General features: G+C 45.4%; 1 protein-coding gene across 1 annotated transcript in view; it reads left to right on the top strand.

Moving 5' to 3' along the window:
* unc5a (unc-5 netrin receptor A) overlaps positions 1 to 25,223 on the top strand; it is a 182,422-nt gene that overhangs the window by 133,333 nt on the left and 23,866 nt on the right. Inside the window, exons 6-9 of the mRNA XM_036548715.1 lie at positions 4,981 to 5,148; positions 13,486 to 13,650; positions 20,014 to 20,202; positions 21,984 to 22,283. Of these exons, the coding sequence (XP_036404608.1) occupies positions 4,981 to 5,148; positions 13,486 to 13,650; positions 20,014 to 20,202; positions 21,984 to 22,283 (822 nt within the window). The remainder of the gene's footprint in view (positions 1 to 4,980; positions 5,149 to 13,485; positions 13,651 to 20,013; positions 20,203 to 21,983; positions 22,284 to 25,223) is intronic.

Genomic DNA, 25,223 nt, shown 5'->3' with positions numbered 1-25,223 from the left:
TAAAAAATAAACAGCAAGATCTGTTCTTGTAGCATACTGTATTTACACTAATAATATGATAGTTGTGATTACATTCTATACCTGAACAAGCCTGTAAAACAATGTATATGCAACATTAAGCTAGCCATAGTTATTAACATCGCTGGACTAGACTAGTGTAACACCTGTGAGTAAGAGAAGTTGTGTGCTAATACTAGATTATAAAGAAAATAGCAAGAGTAATGTGAAATTTATGCTCAGCATTTCCTGAAACTTGGAATTGGTGGGTGTTACAATATAATATAAATTAGTGCAATAATACAGCAATAATAGAGTCATGAAATAAATAATGAACATAGCTAATAGCTTTAATGACACATTACCTTTCTGATTACTCCTTAATAGGTCATTACTTCTAATGGTTTATTTTGAGACAAGGCAGAAGCATGGAAACCAATATATCAATCAGCTGTCTGAATTGCATAAGGTTAATACTGGAAAACAAGGCACTGTTATAATTAGCAATGGTTAACTAATGTCAGTAATTATTCACATAAAATAGCAAACTGGCTTAATTGCTATAACCTTGCTTTAACTGAGCGCATGAGCTACTTAGGTAGCTGCATTGTTTAACAACTTATTAGATCCAATACCAAGAATAAATACCCTAGGAGCTCGTTAGCTAGTATATCTTACAGTAAAACAAAGATTATCCTTGTGCAGTATTAGCTTGCATTTGAAATCTTGTAAGTGTCAAAATCTATTTAAAATGAACAACATAAACAATGAGAATCATTATATTGATGAATGACTTTTTTTTAGCTTTGGCCAGTATCCATAACTGAATGCTCATAACCAGTATTAACATCTCTAAAGGTCATGTAGAAAATATATTATCAGAGTATAAAATACTACTGGCAGTATTTCAAAAAGTTATCAAGAGATATATGTTCATAAATGCTTTAACACAAGGCTAAAGCTTTACTGTGAAGTAGAGATTTGTATTGTTTTGCATAGACGCAGTATCCTCAGCAGACATATTCAGGGCAGCCAAGACTGAGTTCTGCAGAAAACAAAAAGAACAAATCTAAAGTGATGATGGTGGATTAGAAGTGTTGTTGATTTCAGGTTAAAGAGCATAGATTGTGAATTATTGTATTGTGGGGTGGGGTGTCTTCAGACTTTACAGCGAAAGGGAGCCCTGGACTTTTTTTTTTTTTTTCATCACATTGTTTGCTTCAAACACCCTGATTCTCAACGCTTACCGCTGAAGCAAATTGAAATTGGCTGTACAGTAACCTGAAAGCTCTTTCAAAGCATTTCGTCCATCCAGTTTTGTTCTTCAAATCACACCACTTGTGAAGTGATGAACCAATTTGTTGCTATTGTAAAATTCTTGGCGGAAAAAATTCCGACTCAATGGGTTCGGATCAGAAAATACTGCCATTACCAGTCCCTTAAGATTCATTTGCCGCCACCAGCCACCCTCACCTCTTTTCCCTTTTATGGCTCCGTGTTTGAAATTGTGATTTTCTAATGAAAGCCTCCAGGACGTCTGTGCTACCTGATCCGTAGGTGCTGGCCTGTTGTGCGCGGCTTGTTTTGATTGCTCTCTTTCAAAGCTGGATGGAAAAGGCCAGAGATGCATTTTAACAAGGCCCGGCCGGCGAGGCAGCGCACGGCACTAAGAGGTAATCAGGGGTGGAGTGGCGGAGCGATTTGCCTCACTGAGGTGGCCAGTCAATCGCAGAAAAGAGGTTAGGAAATGATGCGGTGAGACTGCAGGGAGATGAAGGAGGAAATTATGGCCAGCGCTCTGCAGAAAGAGCAAAGTGGTCCAGTGTGCAGGGCTCTGAGACCACTAATCACTTAAATTCTGAGTGGGAGTGCGGTAGCCGAGGTGACCGACCGAGGCAGCAATTGCTCCACTGTAATTTCCAAATAAGCGAACCCCGGTAATTAAAAACTGTATGACTTAGAAGTCAAGATAATTTCAGAGGGAAATCTACTGTATGCAAAGAGACGGGGAGACAACTAAACTGCTTACACAAATGCAGTCTGACATTTTGTGAGAATGTAACCGAATTACCAAAATAAGGATGGCGCTGCATTTGAAATTTAATGTCTCAAGTGGTGCTGCAGCAGGCAGCTTGGTTTTAATTTGCTTTCCTGACTGCTTTCCATCCCTTCCTCCAGCAAAGGGAATTTCACTGTCCTACACACCGCCATTCTAAAATGAATGTAAAACTGTAATTCCTCTGCTTTTTTCTATGACTGATGGGAGAGTGAGGGATCATAGCAGCTACGATGTGTGTCAGTTAGTGACTAGTATGAACCAGTCAAAATATTTTTCTCTCCAGAGTTTTGGTTTTCTCTCCGATGTTTTGGTTTAAGTTAATGAGTCAGTGATAACGCAGCTCCACCGGTATTGAGGTTTATGAAACTCTCACTGATTTCACTGGCTACATCCCTATCCAAGAGCAAGAAGAGTGTAAGTGACCGAGTTCTTGCTTCACGTGATGTTTTTCCCTGCATCACAGAGGTACACTGTTGTTAACAGACGGGAAAGGTTTAATATGGCTGCATTTGCTACAGAATACAGCATCATTATGCTGTCACATTTAGCCTGACTCTATATGAAACCATGGAAACAGCAGAAGCAATGGCATAAGCCTATGGGCTACGTTTCTTTTACCTGCAGTGGAAATCAAAAAGAATGTCAAAACCATAATGCCTAAAATGCCGGTGTTGGTGGTGTATATATTGCTATGCACTTAGATAAGTTTAGTCATTTTTTTATTTTGGTAAGAAATGCCTTACTCCAGTAATCTCCTTGTCCTTGGTGTAAGCTACAGTACCTAGCTATGAACTTGCCGTGGTACTTGCTTAAAAGGGTAGGCAACAGTAAAAGAGTAGTAGTAGTAGTATTTTTAATGGAGCCAATGAGGTAAATTCTCATCGCTGTGCCCTCCCCCACCATTTTGTATCAGATACTCCCATTTTTTTCCTCGCATGCCTCATAGCAACAGGTCATTCTTACCCAGACAACAGAAGCACTCTGTGTCTGTTCATCTGTGTTAGTATTGTGCACATTCTGTTAGGGCTGTGGAGACACTCAACATACAGAAGATAAAAGAAGGCCACCCCTGTTCTGACTCATTTTACTGTTTTCTTGTGCTTACACAAAATAATAATAAGTTAATAAATAGATAAACAGAATTTGAGATTTATGAAGTATACATTTTTCATTTTAACGAGGAGCTTGCGTCCAAATCGCACAAAGCACACCCAAGCGGAACAGCAATCAGACGACATTTGAACACCTTTGTTTCAAAGCTGACCGCGTGTTCGCCCACACCGTCACAATGAAATTTATGACCATGTTGTTTTCTATGAAGGCAGCTGCAATGATGTGAATAACTGTCTCTGTTACTGTAAAGGTTAGTTCTTCAAATCTTGGTGTAACAGAGCAGCCCCACATAATAATTTTATCTTGCTTGTGCTACACCCCTGCGTTCCTGCTGCAGGAAAAAAAACAACCCTTAAAACAGTGCTGCACGTGAATGCTTAAAGCATTACACTCCACCCAATGTACGGGTAGCAGTCATCTGTTTTCCTACAGCAGCGCTCTCTTCCAGCATGAAATAAATTTGTGTCATAGATATCTCTTGCTTGCACAAATGAAGAAATCCAAATATATTGAGTAGCACCGCAAAACACATTGAGTTCTGGACGGCACTGCACTGGATGTTTTTAAATGCAGAGACAAACATACTTTGTGGTTAGGTGATAGAGAGCGCGAGCCAACAGCCCAGCCAGGCGGGGAACATCTCTGCCGAAGAGGCCCTTTCATTATGAAATTAAGTAAATACCTGTAAATGAGGAGAAATAGATTAATATGTCAGGGAAATCACTTCTTTCTTGCTACCACTGCGTTACCTGCTTTTAATAATGTGTTAAAATTGAATCATTTTAATTAAGTTTTTTGTCCTCACGGTAGATCTCATGTTCCTGCTGAAGCAATTTACTTTTGAGAACTTGTGCCGTGCTGCAGTTGCATTCATTAAAACTGACATGTTATTTCGGAAGGTGCATTTTTGCAGAAGTTAACTAGTATTAAAGAAGACGTCTCCTTGGAGGACTATTTCCCATCATTATGAAGAATAATACTGCCTTGATGGCATGACATAACCTTCCCCCCCATTCCTAGTCCGGGGGCTCTGCAGCAATTAATCTTAATCTGCATAATAACCTATCTTGTTAAAAATGGTAGGGTCTGGAAAATAACACAGCACTCTTAACAAGATTCTGCAATGGAATCATTATCAAAAAAGGCAGTAACTCCATCGCTTAATGAGGGCTTTTGTCATTTTAGCACCTGGTGCCAGTAGTGCCATAGATGTATGCAAATATATAACGCTGGTAAAGTTTATGCTGACCCATAGGACTGTGCTGTATTTCCAAAATAGCCACTTCCCCCGTTCGGCTTTAAAAGAGGCTGCGTATTAATTGTTCATTAACTATGTCACGTACAATCGCCAGCTAGGTGGACAATGTTGCTCAATCTGGGTGGCACCAAAGTGAAGCATCACAAAAAAAGTGGGGAAGGGTTATAGACGTGGGGTAAAATAAGTTGATTGAAGCTGATCTGTGGAAATAGCAGTCATCATAGGTTTTCTGAAGAGTCCCGCTCACTGCTCACAGCGTACTACGCTGCGTATCGCTGGCAAGCGGCATGCATCGGGTGTGGTCAAGAGTGGGGTGCCATACTTGTTCTCAGCCTGCCGCTGGCACAGCCCCGGTGAGATTGTTAGGCACGGCAGGCAATTTTCTTCCCTCCACACGAACGCAGGAAGTGGCTGTTCCGCCGTTGCTGTTGTTCTGGTGTGCGCTGTGAAGCGACACAGCTACACATGTTGTGCCCGTCGGGTAATCCTGGCTGCTCTGTTCGTCCCCCCTCCCCCCCCACCCCCCCAACCCCCTCGGCCCGCACGCTGACAGTCAATGGCGGCTGGTCCACATGGACGGGGTGGGCGGCCTGCAGTGCCACCTGCGGGCGGGGCTGGCAGAAGAGGAGCCGGAGCTGCACAAACCCCACCCCCCTGAACGGAGGCACCTTCTGCGAGGGGCAGAACATCCAGAAAAGCGTCTGCACTGCCACCTGTCCAGGTAACCCACATGCACTCGGTGTGGCCCCCTGGCAGAGAGATTCAGACACTTCAGTTTACAGTGTTTATCTTGGGGAAAAAAAGGCATGCTTTTTTGTTTTCTGAAACTAAGCAACTGCTTAAAAGAAAAAGCTTGCTGTTTTTTTCTTCAATGCTGATTATATAGATAAAGACAGATGATTTTTATTATTGTTATTTACAGCGGAGACCTTTTGCACAGGAAAAAAAACAACACTAATTGTTCATGTTAGCTGTATTCACTAAATCAATACCTGTAGAATCCACCAGCCAAAAAACAGATGACAAGATGGTATTTTCCCAAGGCCCTGTCCCTATTCTAAGATGCCAGGGATAATCAATGGAGTTTCTTCTGGCTAAAACTCCCATTGCGGTTCCTCTTGTCCTTTGCAGAGGGCCCTGATGAGAGCAAATGTGAATGTAGCGAGCACACCAGGCCTTGTTTACTGTCAGCCGGGCCACAGGATACGAGTGTTAAAATTTGAACGGAAGCTGTGCGGTGCGTTAACACGTCAGGAGTTAAAGTGTCTTCGATCCCCCCGCCACCTCCCCACCCCCCACTCCCCCCGTGGGGGCTGTAGCTGCGAATGCCTGCCTTCTCTCAGTAGTTATTGATCCCTTGCTGTTTGTGATGGAAGTCAGGCAACCTCATTTAAGGGCCAACATTAGCCTCTCGCGGAAAGCGGCTCAGAGCTCGGCTATCTGACAGCGTGGAGGCTGAAGGAGGTGGAGGGGGAAGGGTGGTGGTGGTGAAGGAGGGGGGCGTTCTCCTGATAACTACAGAGCTGAAAATGGCATTCTGCAGGGACACGAACAGCATCGCATGGAGGAGGGTGAGGGTGGTGGGGAGGATGGTGGAAGTGGAGGGGGGAGGGGGGTTGCTGACCGGTAACAAAGAGCCAGGGCTCAGTAAACGGGAGAGGAAATCGAACCCTCTGTCACTGGCGCACTGGCGGACCCTGAGCGAGGAAGGCTCATCCACTTAGGCCCATCTCGCCTTTCACTGCAGAACAGATACTGCGCATTCAGGGCAGACGCGCCCTCTGTAATTTAATAAGGCCCCGCCGAACATCACTCTTTAAGTAAAATGACTTCGAACTACAATGCTACACCGACTAAAAAAAAAAGGCAGACACTGAAAGAGAATCGGTTGCCGCATCACTAGGGAGCACAGAGTATATCTGTGAGGATTAGCGCCTGGCGCAGTGCTGTCAGGCGTGACACCTGACGGTCCGTTAGCAGACCTGAGCAGGTACAGCTAAATCTGTTATGGGACCCGGTTTAAAACCCAGCTGGACTCGATGAGCATGTGGATGCCATAGTTACTTAATCACTGCCATTCTTGAGAAATGATCAAGGGTGAAGTGAGACAGGGACCATTTATTTAAAGAGGAGGCTCGAAAACCTCCTCCCTGCTTGACTTTCTGATTTTGTTTGTCTGGTAAACATTTGTTTACTTTCATTAAAACAAGTGCATTGGCACGGTTTTGAATGCTATATGTATATTCCTTTTTATAAGTTCAAAAAATGTTAGAGTTTTCTTATAGAGGAGTGTAGTTCTCAGAGGCTTTGGTAACAGGTGTAACTGCATAGTAGTAGTAGTCTTCGGTCAGTCTCCAGCACTGCTGTGTTTTAGGCAGGCCCTCTCCAGGTCGTGTGCCCTAATCGAAAAAGGCACCTCTCTGCTCCCGTTTGTTCATCGGGGAAACTGCAACCCTCGAGAAAACAACCCCCCTCCATCTGTCATTGCGCATGGAGATGCAGCCTGACAGCCGCACCATCTAAAAATTACATCCGAGAGTTCTTCCCGATTTATCAAAACAAGGTTCCTGCCCTACGTGGGTATAAATCATCATTTACGGAGCAGCGAGAGGAAACAGGCAAGGAATTCCTTTCAGACAAACAATGTGGCAGGCGGCTGCCGCTTTGTTGTTGGTAAGCAAAAGTTCACTCCTGAGAAATTACCCTTCTTCCACTGGCTTCAACTGCAGATGCAGAATCCTTCTATTCCGCCTTTATTATGAGCGGGCATTGTTCATTTGATGTTACTGCAGCTCCATAAAAGCAAACGTGTTCATTTTATCCAGCAGTCCAGTGTAACTGTTGTCCAAATAGATGAGCTTTAGAGGTGTTTCATTATGTGTAGGCCTGGTTTCAGATGGCTTTTCTTTCCCATTCCCTCACACATGTTGTGTTGTGTTTTGTTACCTGGACAAGAGGTGCAGGAAAAGCAAGGGGATTGTGGGGGCTGTTTTGTACACAGCGGGCAGTACGCTCCTTGTGAATCATTGCACAAATGGAGAGTTTTTCTGAATGGCTAACATCCCAGTATATATTCTAGCCCTTGTTGATGTCTCATGAATTATTCAGGTTCTTTTGGCAGGAAACATGTGTTAGAGGGGGGAAAAAATATGGTGCATTTTTTTCTATTGTCTCCACATTTTGAAAATGGCTGAAAATAGACGTATGATTTACAGTAGCCTTTCAGACAGTAGACTGAATAATAAAGAAGTGCCATACCCTTCTGTAACTTTTAAGAATTAAATTAAATGTGAAAGCCATTTAGTCAAAAAGAACTCATACTATGTATAGCTAATCATTGTGTCACTCTTCTGGTGCCTTACCTGAGTTTTAATATGTGTACAACGTGTGCGTTACCTTTTTAGGTTCATATGCTTTTCCTTACATACTAACTTTAGAGTATTACTAATGCCTAAACTGACTCGGAGCATTTGACTCGATAGTCATTGTAGTGTTTCTCTCTCATGGTCAGGAGCATATATTTTGATTGCATTAAGGTGTAGAGTTAGTAATTTCAATCAGACTTCTCAATGGATGTTCTGTGAAGAAACATTTTTGTTAGCTTGCTGTTTTGTGTTTATGACATCTAGCCAGTCTTGAAAGGTAATCAGCAATACCACCTGGAAGCTACATTACACAGACAAAATTGTGTGAGTGTGAATTAGTGAATGAATGAATGACAGACAGACAGAAAGACAAACATACAGTCTTCTGCATCAACCTGCCCACGGTGCAGTCCTCTTATATTCTCAAGGTAAAAAAGGACAGTACAGCAGAGGCTGACCCAGAAGACAGTTCCTAAAGAAAGATATATGGCTATCATAATGAGCACCAGCTGGGGGAAGCGGAGGACTCGGACCCGCAGCGGCTGTAGCGGGGTTGGGCCTGGCACAGGACTATGTTAGCACTGCCATGCAGGTAATTATATTCTCTGGCCCATCTGTTTACAGAAGGCGGCCATGATGGATGCTCCATTTTACAGCTATGTACCTGCCACCCTGGCCTGAGGAGGTGGTTCAAAAAAAAAACAAAACAACTCTTTTTTCCAGAGCTCATGAACACTGTCAAGGTGTTTTCAACTTACACACACAAACGCATGGGTACAGACACATATGTACGCATGCTAACCATACAACTTGCTCATTATGTAAGCCCTTCTAGGGCAGAGCGGTTGATAAGACCAACACCACAGCCATTCGAGGAGGTGAAAGGAAAAAAATCACACTCAGATGTCTGCAATGCAGACAGCAACATTTCAGAGAGGCTTCACACAAGCTTCACACAGCCTTTGCTTCTGCCCTGCACACACACACACACACATACACACACGCACACACACGCACAGACATACACACACTCCTATCCCCAGCGCCAGCCTGCACTGCTCGAATAGCTGCTAGCGGAGAATAACACCAATGTCACAAGCAGTCATCCAGGGTTAGATGTTTTCTACTTCTACAGGAATATATAGACTCCTTTGATCATCTTTAAGATCAAACCAATCTGTTATTGTTGGTCATTTGTCTTTGTATTGCTGCTGGGATGAATAGATAGATAAAAGCAATCAGATGAATTGCTTAAGTCGACCACATTTCCAAGTCAGTAAATGAAAAAAAGTGTTATCAAAGTAGCACCAAGCGACACTGAACTGGGCTGATTACACTGAAATCCTGCTGAGGAAATTGTGTCAGTTTTCCCAAGAGCACCACCAGCAAAAACGTCTACCTGCCCTGGAAGTATTCCCAGAGCACGGCAGCTGAAGAACCCAAGTGTTTAACTCTTTTTTTAAAACAAAACTTTAAACCATAATAATGGTGCCACCATATCTACGTTTTCATATTTATCTTATTTGCTTAGGTTTGAGATTTGAGATTAATTTAATGTTTCCAAGAATAAGGGGTGAGCGGATGCCTTAAAACATTTGACCTTTGTGGCTGTAGCACCCAAGGACTCATTTTCTGTAAAGTGCACCTGACTCCTCTTTGTGCACTATTGGCTTGGGTGCTCTTTTAAGGAAAAATTTTACATATTTATTTATTTTTTTATTTATTTATTCAATTCAGACCTGCATTTTATCTGTTTGTTTTGTTTTGTATTCGGACCAGGAAAATGCACTCGAACATGAATTTGTCTGCAACCAAAATCAGCTCCGTTTTTATAGTCTACTTGTTTCTACGCAGCGACCAGAATGATATTGGTCTTGTATTGTGGCTTTTCAACTGCTCTCAATTTGTTTGCTGCTGGCCTGCAAGCATGACGGGAGGCAAAAAATGTTATTCCAGGAGGCAACAGTTCAGGGTGCTTTGCAGCAGTCCAGATGAACCTGAACCACAGATGAATGTTTTTGCTTTCATATCATAGAAATTTCCATTGGACCAAAATCCTGAGTTCAGTTCCAGACAGTCTGAGACCACTCCTGTGTAATGGCCGCAGTTTGATTATTTTAATTTGTATTCTGGTACAATTACTTCACTGTCAACATTCCACATATTGCTCCAGGCTTACCGAGATGCGGTTCTGTCGAAATCAAACAGTCAAATGAGGCATGAAAGTGCCTTTGATTTCCTGGAAGGATCTTTGGACAGACAGGGTCCCCTTTACAGGAGTCTGCACATGTTGTCCTGAATGTATGTCATCAAAACAGAAGCAATTTCCATCACCTAAGCCCCACGCTCCACCATCACCTCCTCCCCCCGTCTCCACCTCCTCCTCCCGGGAGCGGAGGAGAGGAGGTGCGTCACTCAAACCCTGAAATGATGAGACATATTGAGGGGAGCAGTGTCGGGGGATCGTGCCGGCCTGCCTCATTATGTACCACAGGCACGGCTGAGACGAACGGGCACAGACGTCACTCCTACAGAGTCCCTTTTTCCGCCCCCTGTCCCACTAAGCGTGATGTCACAGGCCTCCTTTTCGCCCCACCCTGTCCGAGGCACAGAGAACAGTCCGTTTCTCTGACCTTTCATTAACCCGAATGTTCTCTGATAGATGAAGTCACCGGTGATGCTGTGGGTAGTGGAAAAAAATAGGTTTAATTCCAGCACGGATCGGGCCAGCCAGGGCTGTTTTTTTCTTTTTTAGAAACAATGGGCAAAACCGGCTGGTTGTGGAAATGCAGCGGTATCTATTTCAAATGAAAATGAATGGCTCTGACACAGTGATATATATACGGCGGGGGCATGAGAGTGGTTATTTTCTGTGTGCACTCGGGTCACTCGAATTTAGTTTCTCGCCGTATGTGGCCAGAATACAGTACTGTTAACGGTGTCAAGATGAAATCATTTAAATTGAGGTGCTGTGAGGTTGTTTCTCATGGACATCGCTTTCGCTGAGCTTTTGCTCCAGTGGCCCCTGCAAACCCTGAAGAGAAGGGTTTTGTCTTGGTTTCACCGTGGTGTTTGGAGAGGCCAAGGAAAGGGTTATTACAAATGAGAGCATCAGCAGGGGTCTCCCCCACTGACCAAAAGACTAGTCGCCCGTCTCCTTCAATTCTCAATACCTAGCAACAGTAAGAGTCTGTGGTCGGGCCTCATGATTGGCGGAACAGGAAACCTGAACAGCTCACCTGCTGCGCAATAAAAAGCAGTGGGGGCACTCTCTCGCTTCGCCCTTGACAAGATGTCAAAAAGAAAATTACCACTGACTTATTGCATTACGGTGCGCTTTCAAAGGGATCTCTCCACGACAACCTGTTGTGCCGTATGATTGGAAAAACAGTGGTGATTTTCTTATCCGAAATGCTTTCAAACGCGTCGATGAACTGATGATATAATGAAGTTGTGCAGCTTGACTTAACGTGAGCGGTGCGTTCTGGTCGCCCGTTGTTCTGTCGTGAGGCTGTTTCGGTAGATGGCATGGGGAAAATATTGTGACGTTGTTTCCCTCTCACCCCAGTGTTCCTCCATGACTTCATCTTTGAGTGTAACATGACGTTGGCACCATCATCATTTCATTATTGTCATTGTGTGCCCTGTTTAAGAAATGCCACTTAGGGTCTCATTAGTGCTGCATATGAGTAAAACAATCATTTTGTCAGATTACATAGTGCAAGGAAGACTCTGTTCCTATTCCTTTATTTTACTTTATATATATAAGAACAATGTTGATGGTATGAAGGAACACGCTGTCTGCATTGCAATGAATTCATTAGACACTAATTTTTGATTCATTCATCTTCCCGTCTTGGATAATAAGCCGAAGCGGAGAGTCTCCCTGCCTGAGTATGGGCCCCACTTAATGCCAAACAAGGCCAATTACCTGATTGGTTACACTCCATCCTCCGGATGGAATGGCTTGAATTGAGACCTGGCGACCGTGTCAGCATCTCTCTCTCTCTCTCTCTCTCTCTCTCTCTCTCTCTCTCTCTCTCTCTCTCTCTCTCTCTCTCTCTCTCTCTCTCTCCCTCTCCTGCACACGGCCAGATCTCACAGCTGCCTGCTCTGTTAATATTCTCCACACATGTGTTATGATACAATTCATTCTTTCCTAGGTTTTGTGCTTTGAGGGTATGACAAAATAATTTTATTGTTCATTACAGTCTTGTTTAAAAGGCTTGCTGTCACAGATGGATTGCTCCCCCCTCCCTTCCCCCCCAAACCCCTCCCGCCGGTGTACATTTTTATTTATCCCAAACGCGGTCGTTAGGGAACTTGGACGCAGGCATTCCATTAAGGGGCCCTGCCTGGCACACTGTAAATTAGCCAGGATGACAGACAGGTTAATGAACGGCACCTCGCCGCGCTCCAGTCAGACTGGTGGGAGTTCTGTGCGGCGTTGTAACCGAGCGCTGAAGCTCCCTGATCCCGCTCATTTGTTCCTCTCCCTCTCCCTCTCTCCCTCTCTCTCTCACCCTTTCCTTCCCTCTTTCTATCTCTCCCTTCCTCTTTCTGTCTGCCCTTCCCTCCCTCTCACTCCCTCTCCCTCCCTCCCTCTCCTAGCCTCACCTCAGGAAAAACCAAGCACCCCCCAGGGAGCTCATTACAGCCCATGTTCACATTAGCCCACCAGTAACCTTCCAGGGTCTGGCATCATGTCAGTCTGAATATCACTCCCTCCACAGCCTCCCGTGGAGCTTCCAAATCATAGCACCCACCCCCCCACCCCCTTTCCAAAATACTGCTTCCTCAGAGTGTAAGAAATGAAATAACCCTTACATCATTACCCCACAGCCATACTGCGCCATACCACACCATACCATATCCATCCCCCAAGCCACATTTTCCTCCATCTCAGTTCACCTCATCCTTCTATCTTTCTTTTTCCTCATTATGACGAATCCCTATTTCTTGTATGGGATTTTTGCTTACCCCCCCCCAGCTTACGGGCAGTATACAGATATGTTCCATTTGTGCAGCGGTGTAGCAATCTGCAAGTCCTCTGTGGCCTGGGGGTCACGGCACAGCCCCGCTGAAATCAATCCACGCCCTAATGCGCTTGCTCCCGAGCTAACAGCCCAGGAAAAGCTTTAATGGAATGTGTGCGAGCCCCATAATGCAGCATGGGAATAATATGACTGGAGAGAAGCGTTTATCCCTGGCAGAAAGGCAAGGATGGAGACAGGGCAAGGCACCGCATGCCGCTCCTTATTACCGCATTGCATAACCGACACTATTTTCATGTAAGGCTAATGAAAACGGAAAACAGAACCTGTGAAAAAGTGTCTCCCCACATAAGTCTAGGGCACACTGAGTCAGCGTGCCTGAGTGAGTATCCGTGTGTGTGTGTGTGAGTGTGTGTGTGTGTGTGTGTGTGTGTGTGTGTGTGTGTGTGTGTGTGTGTGCATGTGCGTGAATAGGGTTTTTTTTTATAAGGGAGGAAGGGTGGTTATGTGAAGAACATGAGGAAAGACTTCCCAGCTGCTGACACCATTCTTACAGTCTTAGCAGGATTTTATAGCAGCATGCTTAAGGCAGCAACAAGTATGCCTCATGTTGTTGCTGGACAAGGGAGGGCAGGGGATTGTCGTGGACCGAGGGCACGACCATCGCATTAACCGCGGTTTAACCATGTTTGTATCCAGTAGATGGAGGCTGGAGCGAGTGGAGCAAGTGGTCGGCCTGCGGGGCGGACTGCACCATGTGGCGGAGCAGGGAATGCAGCCAGCCCGCACCTGGGACCGGGGGCAAGGACTGCCAGGGCCTGGACCTCCAGTCGCTCAACTGTACCAGCGAGCTGTGCCCACAGAGTGAGTGTACACCTCCCCCATCACTATACCCCCCAGCACCACTGCAGCAACTGATCCCGGATCAGTTCACCTGTCCTTCACCATTTTTAGTGATAACTTTTAATATCACAGACCACATTTATGTTTGTTTCTTTAAATGTGTCTTTTAGTCTTTTTTTAAATTATGTTAGGTCGGATCTGCCAGTGGTTTAATACCAGTTTAAATGCTGTCCTCCTTTGGAGTATAAAGCATGAGAATTTTTGAATTTATACTACCCTTTAATTATACTCATAAAAACTGTAAGCCAAGGCTTTAAACTACACCTAGTAGACAGGCAGAATTATTGACTACCAGGGCTACGATATGACCATCATCATTTGATTGTGAAGTAATTAAAGTCGACTATAAATTGTCACATTGCAGAAACTGTACTACTGCCCAGTGTGCATTTTGTATTTTTATTTTTTTGAGTCCACTGGGAAACAGCATGCAAGCATAGCCAAGGAAGATCTAGAGTGCTCTATTTAGCTGCTGTCTCATTAAAAGCATCCATATTGCGTGAATTAAAACCAGCAAGCCCCAAATGATGGCAGCCATGGGGAAATTAGCAGTTAGCACCACAGGGTTTACAGTAAAGCAGATGGACTTCAAAGAGAAGCCATCACATCTCCACGGATCAAAGCTGGCCGCTTGTTTGGATGCGATCTGCGCAAGTGTCCAGACCCTGCAGAGGAGGATACCGATCGTGTCCAGCAAGACCGGATTTCACCAATCGGCAGAGCGCAGCGGGGTTCAAAGGTCATTTGTGTGGCATGGGCCAGTGAATGCTGGACATCGGACTCACAGAGCACCATACAGCCTGCCCACCAGCCAGATTTACTGACTTGGACACACACACGCACACACACACACACACACACACACACTCAAAGTCATTGGATGGGAACAGTAGTATTGTGGTCACAATCTGCTGCCGGCAGATGGAGTTCCACAGACAATGGCTGACTGCTGTATTGTCACAGACAGAATACCTGCTCTAATTAGCCAAAACAACTGCCACGTCCAGACAAAGACTCCCCTGTCTGCCAGGGTTCCTTCAGTGTGGCCGGTCAATGGGTCCAGCTTGGCCAGTCAGCAAGTTATGTACTGTGTTTTATTGAGCTGGAGAACCTCTGTCTCGCAGGAAGAGGCTGAGTTCTAGAAGGAAGAGCAAAGTGCAGTTTAACTTATTAAACTTCCTTTTTTTTTGCTTGACAATCTGTGAATCAAATGTATAATTACACCGTGACCCTTCATCAAATGTCCATCTGCCGTGCCTGGAGCATTCAGTGATTGACCACAGAGACGTTTCTGTTTTCACTCATTAACCAGAAAAGGTCATGTGTCACGTCCAATCATCGCAGGACTTGTGATCTCCACTGCTGTGTGGGTGGCGGGGGGGGGGGGGGGGGGGGGGGGGGGTGCAGTTAGGGGGGTGGGAGGTAGGGGGGGTCCTTGTGGTGTTGTACATGAATCGCAGTCTGCGTGTCCAGGGGCTGGCCCGACAAACTCAAGCCATCTGATACTTATAATGCAGGAATGAGATCAAAAGATAAGATGCAATAACCTCACAGTTCTGTGGAAAGATAATGCCTCGATCTGGATGAGGGCCAATATTCAGATCCCAGCCAGGTGGAAGAGGGCAAAGGAGGATGATGGGGAGGGGGTAAAAAAAAAAAAAAAGAATTGCTTGCATTAGCTTGGTACTCTAAGAAACATTCATTTTGGGAACGGAGCCAAGGGGAAATTAGGCCAGCATCAAATGATTATCACTTTAATTTGCTTAATCAACTTAAAGATATGTACTGGAAAGGCCCAGTGTCACATCAGCTTAGGAGAAGCTATTGAGTGCCAGTCTATTCTTTTATTTCTTGCATTTTGACTAATTTGACTCTCTTTCACAGTCAAATGAGTAATAACAACGTGTCTCCAGAGAATGAACTCCATGGTGGCTATGTCCATTTATTTTGAAGTATTTCCTGCATGGGCGGATTTATTGCTTCAAAAGCAGGAAGTATAAAATCCTCGTATGGATGTACTGGCATTAATAGCTGCATCCACACTGAGGATTTCGGTGGCCATGTCTGTATTGACTACAGACGAATGCTGTTACTTATGCATTCAAGGAGCAGCGCCAATAACCGCAGACCGAAACCTCTCCTGGCTACCCTGATAGGTTGCTGTGGACAAAGCCAGTCCTTTGATTGGTTCAGGTGGTGTCACCTTGAGAAGCTGTTGTTAGGCACCGATATACGCCACGGAGGATGGCGTGCGCCCATGTTTTTAACTAACGACATCATTGATAATGGTGTGTTCGTGTGTGTTTAATGACCTGTGCCACTGAGGGTGGTGTGCATCTGTGTTGTTAATGATCTATGCCAGGATGTTGCACTCCTTGAACCCCCTCCCTGATTCAACACGCATGTACACACACACACACACACACATACACACATACACACACCTTGCTCCAGGAGTGTTATTTCCACAGCTGTGTAGCAATAGGGTCTTCACTGGGGGGAAAGGCATCATAGTCATTTTCCAGCTCACACTCAGTAGGAGACCAGCAGCACACTCACCCCAGGTGATGTACGCAGCCTCCCTGGGAGCTGGGCTCTGCAGAGAGCTTGGGTAGACTGGGGTAGACACTGCCACTTCCGCCACCCGGGAGCTCAAAACCCACAGCCGTGCACTGGGTGCGAAAGTTATACCTCCAAGACCACACCACCATCAAAGGTCAGAACAGCCCGGATCGCATCACCAAAATTGATTTCTGATTTCCTATCAAGAAGGAGAAAAAAAAGCAGCTACCATGCCTGTCTCAAGCTGAAACATAAAAATCTCTGAGGTTTTTTTTTTTCCTGTGGTAAAAAGACCACCTCCAACCTTGAAGCGGTGGGAATGTGTGATGGTCAGAAAGTGGAATGTTGCAGTTTGACGCATGCAGCATGTAGGGGAGGGGAAGAGATGGCGCAGAGACTAAAACCAAACGAAGCTGAGGATGGGGGGTGGAAATGTTACATTTTTTAAATGCATGTGGGGGGGGGGTGGGTCAATTAAAAGAAAAGGTGAGGGGGGTGGCTGGGGGGAGGAGGCAGAGGCTAGGGTGACGGTTCACCAGGATTTGAGGAAGGGGGGGGTCAACAAATTAGATGGAATCCATCATCCAATTATAGAACCTAATTACCTGTGTCAATTAAAGCACGATGGACATCCTTTTAGGTATCGACGCGCGGTATGAAAATCAATGGTCCCGGCCAGAGGGCCTAGAGGGGGGTGACCGTAGCAAGCGGAGGGGATCGTTTCAAAGAGCCACCTGCCGGGCCTGATAACACCTCAGCCCCCCGATGGGCTGATAAGGTGTGTGAGATAACGCTACGCCCCAAACAAAGGAAGGAGAAAGAACCGGAGGGGTGAGGACTTGCACAAAGGTAGCTGTCAGCTGGAAGCTGACAATACAGTAGCGATGAGGCAGCGGGTGGGGGGATTATTGAATTCGGGGTGCTCTGTCTCTCTGTCTCGAGGTCGTTCAGGTGCTTTTGATATTGCCCTTGGTGGACAGACTGCCATTGGTTACCCAGAGGGCCGTGCTCTCTGCAGTTTGAAGCAGGCGCACTGGGGTGCAGTGCAGAAGGAAATTTGAAGAGCTTCTCTCCTGTGTGTGTCCAGTGTGACAGTATAGGATGAGTCCTGGGCACGTCTCTCTCTCTCCCTCCCTCCCTCTCTCTCTTTCTCTCCCTCCCTCTCTCTCTCTTTCAATCTCTAACTCCCTCCATCTCTCTCTCTCCCTCCCTCTCTCTCTGTCCCATGAGTGGTGTGTCTTAGCTTTTCCTTCTCACCAAGGGGAACTGTATCAAGATATTCCTTCCAGTTCTTGCGTGTACCTTTTTTACGCAACAGGGGTGAGATATCAGACACGAAGCCACAGAAATGCCCTGTCCATTTTGTCCTCTGGTCTTGTTTCAGCCTAGCCCCGCTCCCAGCACCACTGCCGCAGACCTCTGTGCATGAAAAGAGGAGGCCTTTATGTAGCAGCATGTGTCTCTTTACCCCTAGCCAGCGGGATGTCACTTTCAGAAGATAAACTTAATGCAGTGTCATTCCTGGGACACACGAGCATCTGTTTGTGTCCATTCAGTCATTCACAATTGACAGTGTGTCAGGAAATCTCTCTCTATGCCAAGGCGCCCCATCTCTGCTGTCGGCTCAGCACGCGTCTGCTGCCATGTTCACTGTATCACGTTTTTATCCAGACAGCTGTGCGCCAAGGCCACGTGCAGGGAAGGGCCGTCCCATCTCTTTAAAACTGTAACAGTTTGCTGTCTGCAGATTTATACCAGTGGTTTGTCCATTTTTTTTTAAATTGCCTGGAACTGCCAAAAAAAAAAAACAATTCTGCACCCTCATTATTGGGAGAAATATCTCTGGTCCGTTCAGAAGCGTTCCAGATCTCAGCCTGCTTCTCTTTAACCATTTTGTTTTTGCTACACAACGTCCTCAGCTTTTTAATTGCCTTCATGCAGTTATGCTTCTCTGTTCAGTATTCAAATATAAATGTTAGAATCATTAGACCCTCATAAGGAAACACGGGAGAAAACAACAACATGTTCTGCTAACAGAATGTCCCCACTGTCGGATGTTACTTTTACAGATCACAGAAGCATTTCCCCACAATAGAAACCACAATAGAAAAGTTGTGCAGTGTAGATAGCATGTGTATAGACCCGTGGACCAGCCAACAGGGCAGTGCTGGAACTCCATTGCTGCAGGACTCCGGGGAGAGCAGGTGAAGGTTAGACTCGAAATGAATGAGCTGGCAGAGATACAATACAAACGCAGCACTGTCTCTGCCCCTAGTCTCCTACTCATGTGCAATTACATGTACATACGCACACACACACACACACACACCTATACACACGCTCATGCACAAGCACGGACACAATTATTAACACACACACATACAGTACATAGCCCTGTTTTCACACTGTCCGGATGGGCCGATGCCCAAACCCTCCCCCCAGATAAACAGAACAAGTGCACTGAGCCAGTGAACAAGACAGAGAATGTAGCTGTGCTGCATGAGTCCTGTGAGGCCATAGCACTCTGCCTACAGACAGAGGAAGCTTTACAACTCTGAAAGGAGCAATAGATACTGCAGCTCACCCAGATCCCAAAAGTTCTCATTCTCTCTGTCTCTCTCCTTCCCTCTTTATCTCTCTCCCTCACTCTTTCTGCCTGTCCCCGTTTCCCTCTTACCTTCCTTCATCCTTCTCCCTCTCCCTTTCACTGTCCCCCTCTCCCCCTCCTTCATTTTCATGGAAATCCACTCCCACATGCAAAACAATTTGGACTCTGTTTTTGTGGCATTCTCTTCTGTTCATTAAAGCCGGGGACTCTCCAAGGCCCAAGCTGAAATTACGGCGGAGGGAAAAAAAGAGATTGTGTCAAATGAATGAATTCCTCCTTCACTTAAAGGAAGCGAGCGGGGTCTCCTCGCTTCCAGCGGTCCAGTCAGCGTCGCCCGTATCTCCAGCTGCAGACTCAGGATCCGACATCCTACTAGGGGACGACCGGCGTAAATGACACGGAAGCGAGCGCTCTGGAAGATGACACGAGAAGAGGCTCCTCCGCTCCCACGACTGCCGAGTAAATCGGGAGTGACACAAGTGGCTCGCCGATGCGGGGCATGGGGAGAGAGAAATCAGCCAACGCCGTGCCTCTCTTCATTCCAGCCCCAAACTTTGCTCTTGGCTTTTTTTTTTCTTTCCTGCTTCAAACTCCCCTCAGAAGAAAATGAATAATCTGAATGTAATGCACAGAGGTTTTCGGCAGCATCTCAACAATACCCAGGATTACAGTAGCGTCGGGTGATGTGTGCAGTGTTGCTCAACCCTCACGAGATGTCAGTCAGTCCTGGATTGGGCACTTTTGCATATAGATCCCTGGGGTCCAATGACAGAACGTACAGTAATAAGGACATGAAGCTGACTATGAAATGTTGTCTGTATCATTTGACTTAAGTATTTACAATGCAGGGCTCTACAGTGTTGAAAGTATTCCCTAAAAGCAGTGTGGCTTCATACTGGATAATTTTGTGCATATGACAAAGATAATACAATAGTAATTGTGGACATCGAGATTAATATGCAATGCGGTGATTCCCAGCCCGAGTCCTGAAGGCAGACAGTGTACAGCATGCTGTTTTTTTGCTCCAAATGCACTCTCTTAATTAGGTCAAATTGAGTTACTAACCTGGGATTGAGATCACATCACATGTATATACTGCGCTTGAGCTTGCCCGAGACCCCCAAACTAATGCGTCCCCTCCTTATCGCATCCAGCTGCATCGGGCCCCGAGGACGTGGCCCTGTATGTGGGCATCGTCGCCGTGGCGATCTGCCTGACCCTCCTCCTTATCGTGGTGGTGCTGGTGTACCGGCGCAAGAAGGAGGGCCTGGACGCCGACGTGGCCGACTCGTCCATCCTCACCACCGGCTTCCAGCCCGTGGGCGTCAAGCCCGCCAAGCCAGGTGCGTGGGCACCGCGACGGCCACCCCGCTGCAGTAGGCTACCCTTCTCTGCTCTGCCACCCCCCGGTGCCCGTCTGGTGGAGTCTTGTGTCCGTGTCCGTGTCCGTGCGCGCCTGTGTGCACTCCTCTGTGTGTCCGTCCATGACAGTGCTCCCGTGACTCCGCTCCTGTGATTTTCCATTATGTAAACAATGTTCAGGAGGGACGACCCAAAACCTATCCGCCTAGAGTAAGAGAGCAGTCTCATGGTGGATTCCAAGAGGCCTTTCATGTGTACCTTGAGGATTCAAAATACACCTCTGTCTGCACTCAGAATGCAGATACCCTGGCTAATGTGCCGTTGAATTGGAGGCATTCAGTTAGCCCTCTCCTGTATACGTGGCTCGATCAATAAATTCTTTCTGGCCAGCACTGTAGTCCACACTTCTCACCATAGGTATGGAGTTATGTTTCTCCTCAATAAACCCATATAATATAGAACAGAGCACATTTCTGAGTTCTTTGTCAAACTTTTCCCAGAGAGTTACTATCGAAATACACATTTTTGCATCAGAAAATGATTTCCAATCTTATATTTGCTTGTTGTTGTTTTTTATAGTATTAATAAAAATGGTGCAAGATTTTGTAATCGCATGCTATAACTAGCATACAGCTCCTGACATTTAGCACTGGCCACACAGGGATTTTTCAAGCGCAAAGCTCATGACGCTGTCCAACACACATGAAAAAGAGCACAGAAAAAAGCGTGATCTGGCTGTGATTTATTCATGTATATTTTTAATTGGCAGTTCTATCGTTCAACAAAATGACTGTGTGACCTTCAGTGGGCCGATCCCTCACAGGAATACGCAGCACTTTTTTGTAGAGCGTGTGCATATTCGACACTGTAGTTCGATGGGGAAGCGACACCACATTACTCAACTCTAGCACTTAACCATTGTGAGACCAAATTAATTTCTCACACCTTTCTTTCACACCCAAGTGATACAGTGCATCAGAAGCCTCTAGGCATTCAGTTGCCATATGTGAAAGGCCTCTAAGTCCGCAAATTCTAATAAACTGCTGTACTGTGCATGGAGATACATTACAGCAATTTTGCTGCATTATCTCTCTGTTCTGATTTAGATTTTGGGAACAATATCATATAGAGAGATGTGTTTAGCTACTGATAAGCAGTTGTTTGAGAAACATAAAATTGTAATTTATAGTAGAACTGATTATGAAATTTGGCTTTTTGCCATAGTAATTCGCCCCCCTCCTGAAATGTGTTGGAGGTCCCACTGTGTTTAGTGTGCATTTGTACTCTTGTATGTTGTGCCCTGATGTGATCTGCCCTGAATAACTGCAGTGAGTGAAAGTGTCTGTGGAAGGGAGGGCCGATGCGCCTGTATGGATTTGGAGCTAAGCGTCTCAGCGTAGAGCTGCATGACAAAGGCTTTTTAGAGCAGGGCTGCTAATCTCCCCCTAAATGCTGTTTGGAATTGATTCGGAAGAGCAAGTGCTAAAGAGAGGAAAGGAGGAAGGGGGAATTGATTAGCTGAAGAAACACAAACTGACTCTGCACACGTGTGCGTGTGTGTGTGTGTGTGTGTGTGCGTGTGTGTGTGTGTGTGTGTGCGTGTGTGTGTGTGTGTGTGTGTGTGTGTGTGAGTGAGAGACAGAGAGAGAGAAAGAGAGATAGAGAGTATATTTATATTTATAGAGGGGAAAGTGTGCTGTGGTGGCATTGTCAGTAACCCTTGGAGATTTTCACTCTGGTCTGTCTGTTTTTGTTCTAATAGAGAACTCCCATTTGCTTACCATCCAGCCTGACCTCACTACCACAACAAGCAGTTACCAGGGTAGCCTGCGTTCACGTCACGATGCCACCACCAAGCTCTCTGTGACCAATGGGCCACTGCTGGACCCGTTACCCAACGGGTCGCACACGCTTCACAATGGCAAACTGCCCTCTGACCCTGCAGAGTTCATGAACCGGCTGTCGGCTCAGGGTTACTTTAAGACCCTGCCCCGTGACACTGCCAACACCTCCTATGGCACCTTCAACTTCCTGGGAGGACGACTGACCATTCCCAACACTGGTAAGTCCTGCGATCTCTCTGTCTCTCTTTCTCTCTCTCTTTCTCTCTCTCACTCTCTCTGTCTTTCTCTCTCGCTCTCACACAGACACACACACACGTATATACATACACAAGAAACTCATAAAATCTCTCTCTTTTCACTCACAACATATTCATGCATAAACGCAAACTGGCACACTTACATACACAAATGCACACTCCCTCATATATGGGTAGACAGGCACACAAGAAGTTACACTTTTCAATATTTTCTTTTTGTGGTATACTGTAATTACTAGGCAGACCTACACTTTTATTATCATTCAATTCGATTCTTAATATACAAAACAAATTTTGAACTGTATTATTACTTTTAGATAGAGCTTAGAGTCCTTTGTGTTTGTCGAGGAACCATGACAGATGAATTTTCTCACTCAGGCGAATCTCCAGGGAGTAATATTCTGTGTTTTAACTATATTTAATTTTACTATATTGATGGAATGTGTTTAATGGTGCTTTTATTACATTAAATGTGCCCACACTGCATCATCATTATAAGGATAAGATTACACATTATTGGTACGAAAAGGCTTGTAGGCACGGCGAGGTGATTCGATAACACAGTCTGTCCTGCCATTTCCCCCTCACAGCTGTTACCCCCTTCGTCCCTACTCACTGTAGAACCAACAGATGATTCCAGCGCTCCTTGGGTCAACTTTCCTTTCTGTAATCAAAGTTACTGTCATTAAGAGCTGTTTGTTTTCACCTCCTGCACTTGGCTGCATATGCAGTGTGTTCGTAACAACACACGGTCTCCGTCGAAATGAGAAATATCAGGGCTAATTCGGCCTGTGTCTCCCCTCCCTCCACAGCAGACTACATCATTTACTCTGTGTTGACGCTTCGAATATTTCACCAGCAAGAAAGGAGAGGAGTCTCGGCATTCATCTTCCAAACTTGGCAACAGGAAAGGATTTTGTTGTGCAAAACGAGACAGGTTGCTTGTTGCACAAATCTGTCTTTCATACACAAAGCGCGCTTGATTACGGCAGGGCTGATAAATGATTTGTCAAATGTTGATTTGTTCAGATGCTTTCTGGCAGTTGTCCTCTTTTTTTACGTGTAGGCGAATTGGTGTCTTGTAAATGAAACCATGTGGTTCAAGCCAAGGGAAAATATGAAATTATCAGGAAAAAAAGAGGTGATTGCCAGTGTGTAGAGAAGGCAAATGCTCGTTTTCTTGGCTGGGGGGGGTGCTCAGATTCAGCACCACACAGATTACAACCCTCACTATTAGAGCCTAATTCCTATAGTGAAAAGCATGATGCTTCCGCAGAGCCATTCCGCTGAAGCTGAGGCACAGAAGCTGAAGTGCTCAATTAGTACATGGATGGGAGACCTTTCTGGGAAAACCAGGATGCTGCAAAGAAGTGGTTTTGATGAGCCAGTAGGGGGCAGTCTTTCCTCTGCACCAGGTAGATAAACAACGCTCTAAGGAAGTGAAGATTATAATATGCTGTTGGAGATGTTATCTTTCAGATGAAGCATGAAACCAAGGTCTTGACACTGTACATATTTAAAAAAAAACTTAAAATTTACATAAACTACCAAATACAGGGGGTTCCCTGATGTTCTCGCAAAATCTTGCCATCTTAAATCTGATCATTTAATCATTCCCTAATTAAACTGTCCTGTCCAACTCTGCTGATGTGGAGTGAGTGGTCACTGCTGTACATCTCCCAGGAGGGTGCAGTACACATCACTGAGCACTTGCGTGCTCCTTAAATGCATTCCTATTGGAAAGCCACGGAAATCGGTCAACTATCCTAATATCCTTGCCACATAATGAAGTTCATTGTTTTGTTTTAGAGAAGGATACAAAATGCACTTGCTATCCTGCTAAGTTACTAGCTTGAACATGAACATGAGGACACAACATGAACTCACACATGGACCCATTACCAGAATTTATTAGTGATGGACTGTCGCTGGCAGGAGCATCAGTGCATATGTGTCTATACATACAAATTATTTTAGAATGTTGATTATTATAATGTAAATTATTGTTGTGTATGTCACAAAGTCAACATTTCCTCCTCCTCTCATGATGCACATGCTGATTCACATGGGAACACTCAGCCTCTCACATTCTGTACATAGGCATGCACACTTCGACATACAGTACACATTCAGAGGCATGCACTCCCGTATACATAAAATGTGATCATGTACTTTATAACCACACATCCTGGCATGTATACACACACACGCACACACACACACAGCGCACTCATGGACTCACACGCATACACAAAGACATATATATGCCTAGAAGGCACATCCACACGCATCCTTTCACATACATGCCCATCCACACCATGTGCTTATCCTGTATACTGTATGTGTGCAGGGTAGACATGCATTCTTTTCTCTCTCTCTTTTCTCTATCTCTCTCTCTCTCTCTCTCTCTCTCTCTCTCTCTCTCTCTCTTTCACACACACACACACACACACACACACACACACACACACACAAACACACATTCACATGCTCTCTAGCAAACATCCCCAGGCACACTAAGACAAGCGTAGGCCCTCACACCATCTCACACACACACACACACACACACACACACAGGCAGTTCTGTCCAGACCATCCACACTGCGCATTGAAAGTCATACAAAGCAGATTATGAGGAGGGGATGTTGACAGGACTAATATTGTGTCTCTGAAGGCCTCTTTCATCTGCTGCAGAAGGCCAAGAGAGGACATATTTCCTATTATGTGTCCTTTAAGCTACAGTCACGGCCCCCGCCGTCGCATGCTTTGCCGTGTTCAGAACCGAGCGAAACCACCTCATACACTTTCCGCGGATTTAAAAGACAACTTTAGACGCAAGCTGCCCCAGGGTTAAGTTGACTATTGGAAGGATAATTAGTTGTGACTATATCGCAGAATGGC

Source organism: Megalops cyprinoides, chromosome 16 (genome assembly GCF_013368585.1).
Source record: "Megalops cyprinoides isolate fMegCyp1 chromosome 16, fMegCyp1.pri, whole genome shotgun sequence".
Taxonomy (NCBI): domain Eukaryota; kingdom Metazoa; phylum Chordata; class Actinopteri; order Elopiformes; family Megalopidae; genus Megalops; species Megalops cyprinoides.
Note: the sequence above shows the minus strand (reverse complement) of the source record. Positions and strands in the feature narration are given on the sequence as shown.